General features: G+C 38.6%; 1 protein-coding gene across 1 annotated transcript in view; it reads left to right on the top strand.

Annotated features, from left to right (window-relative positions):
* The window catches only part of CTPS1 (CTP synthase 1), a gene marked incomplete in the record, with an annotated part of 606,469 nt that overhangs the window by 431,206 nt on the left and 164,944 nt on the right, over positions 1-10,319 (top strand). The window contains 1 exon segment of the mRNA XM_044060229.1: positions 136-198. Coding sequence (XP_043916164.1) covers positions 136-198 — 63 coding nt within the window.

Here is a 10,319-nt window from a genome sequence, read left to right as displayed (position 1 = left end):
TGATGTGCGTATAAAGTAGTTATTTTTAACTTTTATGTTCCTTTCTCTTTCATACCAGAATGAAGTGCATTTATGTTGAGGTCAAAAACATTTGACATTTATTATTTATTGAATTTTCTTTAATCACATTTTTAGGTGTATGCCTTGGTATGCAGTTAGCAGTGGTTGAATTTGCTCGTGGTGTTCTTGGCTGGCAAGGTAAGACATCTTAAAGAGCAGTTCTTGGTGCTCAAAGTGTATTGTTTCTATTTTAGAAATAGAAAACATTAATTGGATTTGTGGTATAATGTAAGACCAACTTGGCAGAATATCATCTTATGTTGAGAGCAGAGATGGAGACTTTGCTTCTGTACAGTAGCTCTTGTGAAGATGTTCTGTGATTAGATGTGACACTTGGTCATCTGCAGGGCAGGTGTGCTGACATACCATTGCAGTGTCTAGTAGTGGAAATGTTTCTGAAAAATAATTTTCTTTATTCTGCAGTTCCCAGAGACGTTTCTCTCTTGGTGACTTCAGTGCCTTGCTGCATCCTGGACAGCTGATGATCAACATATGATGTCTTTCCTTTATTATTGCAGTATTCCAAACAGTTAGGTTGTCTTGTAACCTAGGCATCTGGCCAGCATGTCAAAGCCTTCCATAGAGCGATATGCTTTGACATGTGACCTAAGCCTTTGGGAGTAAAGTTAGATAAGCAGACATATGAGTGTAAATCTCCATTGGATCTCACTGCCACTCAAACGCAGATCTCCCATCTATTCTGAACATGGTCATTAATACTGTTCTACTTCACTGATTTATATAAGTGCTCTGCTGGGAGCCATTTAAGGTCCCTTCTGTTCAGTCTTGCAGTATTCTTTACATATGGGTTGTATTCTGCCCAATCGACCTGACATCTGGCTTGTATACAAAAACTTAGAGCCACTCCCTGTACATGGGACGTCGCACATAGGTACAAAGTTAGCCATAAAAGGGACGTCCACATGTACCATTTTCAGAACTTTTTAGCTGCCATTCAGAAAGGTTAACTTGTACGTTTGGTCTGCTGTTGGATCCCATTGGCTCGTCTTAAGCTTCAGGTAAGTACCCCATAGAAGATTTAACATATTGCTCCTGCCTTTTGTTTTGTTAATGTCATCAGGAAGGGCAAGTGTAGGTCTGGAAGGCAGATTCCACATAAAGATAGACACAAGGTGTGCTTGTTTTGCCTAGGGCCTACTCACTACCACTGGTCCTGTTCTTTTTTTGTCAGGCCTTCTTTCTCAAAACATTGTGCAGTCTACCTCCTTTGAATTTATTCCTGGAAAACCAAAGCCTCAAACTTCTGGCTAGGGAAGCTATGGAGGACATGGGTACTTCTAAGCCGTCCGTAAAGAGTTAGGTCAGCAAGGCTAGGCCTGAATCCTCTTCAGCTGCGCCTGCTCCCACCGACGTACCCCTTGAGGTTGATTAGAACCCAGTGGTATGGTCGGAGGTAGGGGTCCACTCCCTTGGTGGGTACCAGAATGGAAGCTGTCAGGAGTGGGGATCCTAGCACATTTGAGGCTATGCAGACGTCCTGTTCGGATGACTTGGGGGAAACCGTGGCTAGTGATTGCAGAAGTCTCGGGAACTATTCCAGCTTCCTTGCACAAAGAATTACTGGAGGTTAGGCCTACATCTGCTTTTTCCCCTCAACAGGAAAAGCCTGTGAGAAAGAAGCAAAAGACTAGGTATGATCTTTGTGTTTCACTGTTGCAGTCCTCACATTTGGGCCTTCCCTGCCAGGGTAGCCCTCAGCCATCCCAATACCAGAGGCTTGGTATTTCGGTGTTAGTTTCTGTCGCTTCAGTACTGACGTCAGGTCGCCAGTAGTATAAAATAAGGCAGCCGATGACATTACATCAGTCTTTCTTGCCGTGGAGCCCGAAGCAGAAGCAGTTCGCATGAGTGCCGGTCGGCCGCTACCTGAGATGTTCTTCCTGTTTCACTGTTGCAGTCATCACACTTCAGTTATCTGCCTGCAGGTAGCCATCAGTCAGCCCGAATACCAGAGGCTTAGTATTTCTGCGTTGGTTGCCGTCACTCCAGGATTGTCGTCAGGGGTATAAAAACAGGCAGCCGACACCATTGCACCAGTCTTTCTTGCCGAGGAGCCCGAAGCAAAATCAGTGTGCACGAGTGCCGGTCGGCCGCTACCTAAATGTTCGTTTCCAAAGTGAATCATCCTGAAGTCTTCTAAAACTAAGTACCCCGTTGGGGATCCTTTTTTCTTGCTCTAACTGATGTCAGAAAAAGTTAATTATCTTGCCTGTGGAAAGCAACTACCACGCCGAGATTTCCATTCTTACTGAGTCACCTGTTTAGACCCAGACCACAACGTACCTCGCTGTTGGATTTGTGCTTTGTTCAACACCCGAACTATTCATCGTCGGGCCCTTATTGTCAGTAAATACTTTCGCTCTCTATCTCTGTATTCCGAAATGGCTTTGGTAAGCCATCTGACAGCAGATGTTCCAAAAAAACATAGAGACAAGACCGCACAGGTTCAAACCTACCATCGAAGCTTCCTTTAAGCTAGTAGTCAGTTCTCTGGTCCTCAGTGAGGTGCTTTTGCAGCCCCTGATGCCCACTTCTGTGGTTTCGCCTACCGAGACCCTTTTGGAGTCCGGTAAGCCGCACAACTCTTCTTCCACTAAGGGTCCTGCGGTCGTCGCTACCTTGGATGGGTCCTGAGTCGCTGAGCAGGCACCGGCTTCCGAGGAAGTCCTTTGCACTACTGATTCTCGACACAAACTGACGTCTTCTTTCGCAACTACCGTTCTTTCGAAAACTACGGAGTTTCCTAGGCCCAGGGTACGAACCACACCCAAGAAACAGATGACCCAGTCTCAGGCACGTGCTTTCTTGCCTCAGTCTCAAATGCTTAAAGTGGTGCAGAACCTTATCATGCTGATCAAGAGAAGCCAAGCTACCCCCTCCAAAAGGAAGAGATCTGTCCCCTGTAGTTTTGTCTGAACAAGAGTCAGATGATTCTGATGCATCTGAATATGAAGACATGCAACCCCTCTCTACTTATGAGGATTCTGATGCAGAGGACTCCATCGCTTTCGCCTCTCCCCCAGAGGATTTTTCCTTTGGGCAAACCCTTCATACCTTTAAGGGAGCTTTTCAATGGGAGAGAGTCAGGACTACCCTCAGTCTAAAGAGACACTCAGGGAATTTTTAGATCTTCCACAGCACACACCCTTTGCCCCCCCCCCCCCAGTCCTGGATGTTGTGGAGGATGTTTTCCTAGAATCCAGCTCGACTTCTGACACCCTCCCTCCTGCACCCAAAAAAAGACAGGTACTACAGAGTCCCTGACACACACACATTCCTTTTTTAAAAGTCCTACTGCTGACCCTGAGGTAATTTCTCAAGGGCCTAAGTAGATTAAAGCAGTCTCTACTAAGAATCCCACCCCCTCAGATAGGGATTCCCGATGACTAGAATGATGGGGTAAAAATGTATACACCTCTGCTACTCTTGCTGTCAGGGCACTAAATTGTCAGGTCCATATGCTAAAATTTCAGCGACATGCCCTGGAACTCCTCAACCAGAAAATGTCTTCCTTTCCTGCTTGTGCAGAATTTAGAGTTACAAGAGTTAATGCATTCTGCAAGTCAGATAACTAAGCACACCTTGCACTGTAGTTTTGATGCCGTAAGAAGTTTCTTGCAAGGCAACAGTCACCGGTTCTGTCCTTAGAAGACAGGCATGGCTTAATGAACAGCCCTTGCCAGACCATGTTAAATCTAAATTGTTGGATGCACCCTTGCACAAAGACAACTTATTTGGCACTAAGGCAGAGGAGGTGTTAAAGATAGAATAAAAAGCTAATTCTGTGCAGACAGTTAAGGATTTCTTACAGGTCCAGCCACCCAGGTTCAGTAGGCATTGCCCTTCCAAGCACTGGCCCTTTGCTGCTCCCTCCAGGTCAGTTCAGCCCAGACCCCCTGGAAGCAGATCCACCTGACAGCAGCCACAGGGAATGCAGAGATCAAAACAGTGGAATTTCTCCACTTCAAAAACAGGGAGTTCTAAGCCACCCCCTCGTGGTAAGAACTCAAAACTCTTCCACCACCCCCTCCCTCTGCCTACCTTCCCTTACCCCTAGGAGGAAGACTCTCCTTTCACACAAGCACTTGGGCCACCATTACTAGCAACCGCTGGGTCCTCAACATAGTGTCCCAGGGATGCAGACTGACTTTCCACACACTTCCAACCCCAAAAGGGTCCCCAGATCTACCTCCAAACCAGTGGGCAGAGACGCAAAAGCAAGTCCTTTCCCTGATCTGTATGAGGGCAGTAGAGCAAGTTCCTGCAGAACAGAAAGGTCAAGGTTTCTACTCCAGACTTTTTCTGGTACCCAGAAAAGAGGACACTTGGCGCCCCATCCTCGATCTATCCATTCTAAACACCTTCCTGGTGAAACCAAAATTCAAAGTGCTCACCCTCCAGCAACTGATACCTATGCGCTCTCCAAGGATGTTTGGCTAGCCACCCTAGACATAAAGAGGCCTACCTCCACATTCCTATCGGGGAATCCATGCAGGAAATTAGAAACGGCAAAAAGTGGTTTAAAGTGCCCAGAAACAAACACTAATAAACCAAAAAATACACCGAAGATGAGCTGATCCACCACAATGAAAGTTTTAATCCAAAATCAAGACATAAACACACACCACATAAAATGTCATGAAATGTTAATGTTGTAAAACCAATTCCACTTACATTTTCGTCTACTAAAACTTCATTAGATAAGCATATGCATCACAAATAATCCCTTAAAAACCCTTCCTCCTTCAAATTAACCAATACAATGCATCAAAAAATTAGTATCTAAGATACAAAATAAATGTCTGAGTGAAACTACATCGAAACAGCCTAATACTATTGTATAAATGAAATTCATGTTAAAATGAAATGGTTTGTGTCAACAGTAATAAAAGCATTAAATATATTGAACATAACTGTAAAATGTCTTAATATATTAAAAACTAAGGTGTTTAAAAGAATAAATAGGAATAAACAAAATGAAGTGGCACCATATGGTGGAGAAATCGTAAATGACATACACCAAACCCCTTTACGCCCCATTGTTGATGCTAATGGTTCGATTACCCAATCACTGGCAACATTTTTGGATTTGGAAAGTAAGGGTATTTTAAAATCTGAACCCCTACTTTGCATAGACTCCTGGGATTATTTTTGAAGAAAATCAGTTCAGTACAGTTTAATGAGCATTACACGTTTATCACAGTGGATGTTAGGGACCTTTATACTGTTATCCCACATGTGAGGACACAATGGTTTTGTGAATACTTGACAGACGGGGATAAGTCAGGACAGAACCAACACATTTGAACAGTTATTGGACATAATTCTGAACAACTTCGTTTTATTTGACAAGAACTATTATGTCCAAAATGAAGGTGTGGCCATGGGTTCAGCATGTGGGGGCATGTACGCCAGCATTGTAATGTTACAATGGGAGAAAAAACATCTTAAAATCCCCATTTTTTTTTCCATTCTGTCACATGTACACACGTTTTTTGGATGACATTTTTATTCTTTGGGATGGTCCTAAACCACACATTGACCAGTTTCTGGACTATATTAATAGTTCAACTTCTTTTTTAAGATTCACACACACCATCAGTGAGACACAAATAGCCTGTTTAGATGTACTACTTAAAAAAGACATTCACCAAGAGATTCACATCTGAGATCTACCGTAAAAGTACATACTCCAACAATTTCTTACATTTTACCAGCTGCCTCCCATTTTATACAGAATAGGGGCGTCTTGAAAGGCCAATTTGTTAGAACTAGTATCCAACACAAGAAGAGTGAAAATGAAAATGTTAACGCTGGTGCTGGCAATTAAACTACGGCACAGCTCGAACAGAGAGATGTCTTTAATGTAAACAGTAATCCACACTTAAAAGCAGTTCATCTGGTTTCCACACAGTAAAAACGAATCTTCAGGTTATAAACAAATATGGTTAAGCGCTTTCATCTGTAATCAACAGACTTCTTCAGAACCATATAGCATATAAAATCACTTGTTTAAATACATGTTTTGGTGCCAAAAAAAATTTGAATTTAAGTTAATTTTAAAGAGACATATCTATATATATATAAATATATAGAATGAATGGATAAAAATACATAATACATAAAAATCGATGCATTTGCACATACACTTAATTGATCTACGTTAAATAAAATATAATATAAAATATGCATGTACATATGATTTATATAAATATATAAAATGTATATTATAATTTAAAATATATAATGAATGAAATATTGCTTGCTATACCTTAAGCTGTACATATAAATAATTGATGTATGTTAATACAAAAAACAATGAATAAGTAATAAGTAAAATGTGTGAAGTGGAATACTACACTACACTACATCAAGGTGAGAAATGGTTTAATAAAATGTATTGCTTTACAAATTGTTCCCAAGGGCTTAAGGTTTTTCAAACTGCCTTTGGGAGTAGAATATAATATAGGTATTAATGAATTTAACAAGTTGTTTGACAATTTTGGCTTTGATTATATGAAGTTGTTGATCAAGCAGAATGATGAAAAATTGTCTGTCCTAGTAAGAGAAGTGGATAAACTGAACCATGATATTATCAATAATGTTTTATTTAATCAGTGGAAAGATTTTTTATAACAAACAATTTCATGCAGTGGAACAGAAAGCTAAGAGTATACATAATAGGAAGAGTAGGAAAATACAGCGTGATGTGGAACAATGTTGTGCTAACAGGGCATATATTTGGCCACAAGATAGATCTGTGTTTGATGGAAATAGACATTACAGTTATAGGAATAGGACAAGACAAATGGATAAGAATACAAATTTTCAGGGGGGCAGATTTTATCCTGCCCCAAAAAAGACATACAATTAGTGGAACAAGAAAGAACATTAAATAGCTTGGCAACAGTTAATATAAATATGAATGTCAGTGAGACTGCAGTTGAAACCTGCACATCTCCTAAGCCAACAAAGAATTATTCAAATGAAAAAGATGACAATTCTGATTATTTATAAGGTGGAAAAAGTGTTTTGCATACTTTTAATGGATTTAATGTATTCAACTATACTGAATTAAATATTACTGAGGAATTTTTTACATTATTTAGCAAAGGAATGAAGTTCATTCCAAAAGCAGATTTTAATTTAGTAGACACCATCAAAGAAATAAAATTTTTTTGTAGAAGACTCAATTTAGCGATAGTTTGATCATCAAGGGGACAACAAAACATTGGCAGCACATCAAGTTTTTAAAAATAAAAAGAAAAGTAGATATATTCCAGTTTCAAACATACAGGTAATGAATTCTGAAAGAATGGTGTGCCATGATGTTTATAGATTCAACAAAAATGTTAAAGGGAAGGTATATAACAACGCCTTCAAGGACAACTTGTCTAAAGAAGAACGTGCTTGCCTTAACCAACTTATGAATAATAATGAAATTAGATTAATGAAGCCAGATAAAGGGGGCGGTATTGTGGTATACAATTCATTTGAGTACATCAGTGAAATACATAATATCTTATTATGAAGTTGTTTCATTAAATGAAATCAATATAGGGTATAAGAGAATAGATTTGACCCTGGAAGAATATTTGATTGATAATAGAATAATGAGATTTATTCATTTTTGAAAGTAGAACATCCAACGTTGGCCAATATTGTAGGTATACCTAAGGTACACACAAGCTTAACTCACCCTCCATTTTGACCTATCATCTCTGGATCTAAGTCTAAAACATATAACATGGGTGTGGTCATTGATAGATGAACTAAATCTATTTGAGAACATATTACATTTAACTAAGGATTCTTGGAATTTTTTGAGCAAACTTGCGCCTGAAATTTGGAATGCAGGACTCATTTTCATCACTATTGACGTGGTTGATTTATTTTCGTGTATACCCAGAGAGATCGGACTTGAATATTTTTGTAAGAGTTTGAGAAAATTTTCCAACATGAGTTGCGATAAAATTTGTCTAATTACTGACATGATGGGATTAATTTTGGATCACAATTATATCCACTTTCAAGGAGAATTTTTTTAGACAGTGTAATGGGGTAGCTATGGGTTCATCATGTGCCCCTATTTTTGCTAATCTAGTCATGTTAGAATGGGAGACAGAATTTTTATTTAAAAGCTCATTTTATTCCGATATTGTTTTTTACACCAGATATCTGGATGATTTATTTATTTTATGGAAGGGTACACATGAGAGAATAAGGGCATTAATGGATTACATCAGTGGTACCACAGAATTTTTAAAATTTACACATCACGTCAGTGATGAGGGCATAGCCTATTTGGACACTTTTCTCAGTCATGCCATTGGGGGATTTGCATCTAGAATATACAGGAAGACCACCTTTTCTAATGATTATATTGAATTTGATAGCAATCACCCACCCTATATGTTCCAAAATGTTTTTAAAGGACAGTGCATAAGGGCTGCCTGCATGTCATCTACCAGAGAAGTTATGGAACAGGAACTTCAGTTTATATTCAACATGTTTAGAAATAGGGGTTACCCATTAGTTCTATTAAATGATGTAGTCACATATGTGAAAAAACAATGGGGTATTAAATATCTACCTTTATTAGGTAGAACGTTTAAAGTTGCTAACACTGATACAGGAATGAATAATTCTTCAGCTTGTGATTTAAATAGAGTGTGTGTATACCCCATATGTACAATACATCAGAGACATGGTTAAACAACATTGGAATTTGATTACAGTCAATGATGAAACAGGTTCTATATTGGGAAGGAGCCCTAGGTTTGTATACAAAACCACTCCAAATATCAAAGTTATTGGAAAAGGCAGCAAATTGAACTTATTCTAAAAAGAAATTAACGGGTACTACAAAATGTGGATCTTGTAAGCAATGTAGAAATATAAATGAAGTGGTGGACATTAAGTTAGAGGATATCAACAGGACACACGTGAGATGCAGGCCAGGTAACTGTAACACCAAACAGGTAGTATATTTAGCTACCTGTACAGCCTGCCCAGCATTTTACATAGGAAAAACTGAGAGACAGTTAAGGAAACGTATATATGAGCACTTCTACAAAATTAAGACGAAGGATAAAAATAATGCATTGTATAAACATATTTGTATGGAAGATGATACGCATCAATTTAAGTTTGCTGTAATTGATCAAGTGGACATTTTGGCACAAGGTAGGAACTGGAAAGCACTTTTAGCAATGAAAGAGAGTAAATGGCAAATATTAACAGATGCCACAAAATTTCCTGGCATCAATGATAGTATAAGTATTAAACCATTTCTCACCTTGATGTAGTGTAGTATTCCATTTCATCACACATTTTACTTTTTATTACTCATTCATTGTTTTTTGTATTAACATACATCAATTATTTATATGTACAGCTTAAGGTATAGCTAGCAATATTTCATTCATTATATATTTTATATTTTAAATTATAATATACATTTTATATATTTTATATAAATCATATGTACATGCATATTTTGTATCATATTTTATTTAACGTAGGTCAATTATGTGTATGTGCAAATGCATCGATTTTTATGTATTATGTATTTTATATGTATATTGATATGTGTCTTTAAAATTAACTTAAATTCAAAAATTTTTGGTGCCAAAACATGTATTTAAACAAGTGATTTTATATGCTATATGGTTCTGAAGAAGTCTGTTGATTACAGATGAAAGCGCTTAACCATATTTGTTTGTAACCTGAAGATTAGTTTTTACTGTGTGGAAACCAGATGAACTACTTTTAACAGTGTGGATTATTGTTTACGTTAGACATCTCTCTGTTCGAGCTGTGCCGTAGTTTAATTGCCAGCACCAGCGTTAACAATTTGTTAGAACTGCCATAATGACCTCACTAAAAGGGGCCTTTTGGGATGAATGTGACATCTTGTGTAATATGTTTCTCAGAAGAGGTTATCCACAAAACCTAGCTGGCATTAAAAATGAAGTCCTGGTTAAATGAGAGAGTGGCTACTTTACCCCCCTCCTGGACACAAGTGCCCTGTAGCAACCATTCTATCCCTTATTCCACCGTGACTGTATGACTTGAATCTACCTCAAATGTAGTTGTCTCAACGACAGAGACAAATAATACTAGCTTGTTTAAATCTTAATGTTATGTAGTCCAATATTGCCTACATTCTTACCCGTGGTTCGACTCCAACTCAGCCATACTCTAGCTCGAAGTCTTCAATTGGTTCATGGCTAAGA

The sequence above is a fragment of the Protopterus annectens genome, chromosome 1.part2, assembly GCF_019279795.1.
Source record: "Protopterus annectens isolate FY-2018-M chromosome 1.part2, PAN1.0, whole genome shotgun sequence".
Classification (NCBI taxonomy): Eukaryota; Metazoa; Chordata; order Ceratodontiformes; family Protopteridae; genus Protopterus; species Protopterus annectens.
Note: the sequence above shows the minus strand (reverse complement) of the source record. Positions and strands in the feature narration are given on the sequence as shown.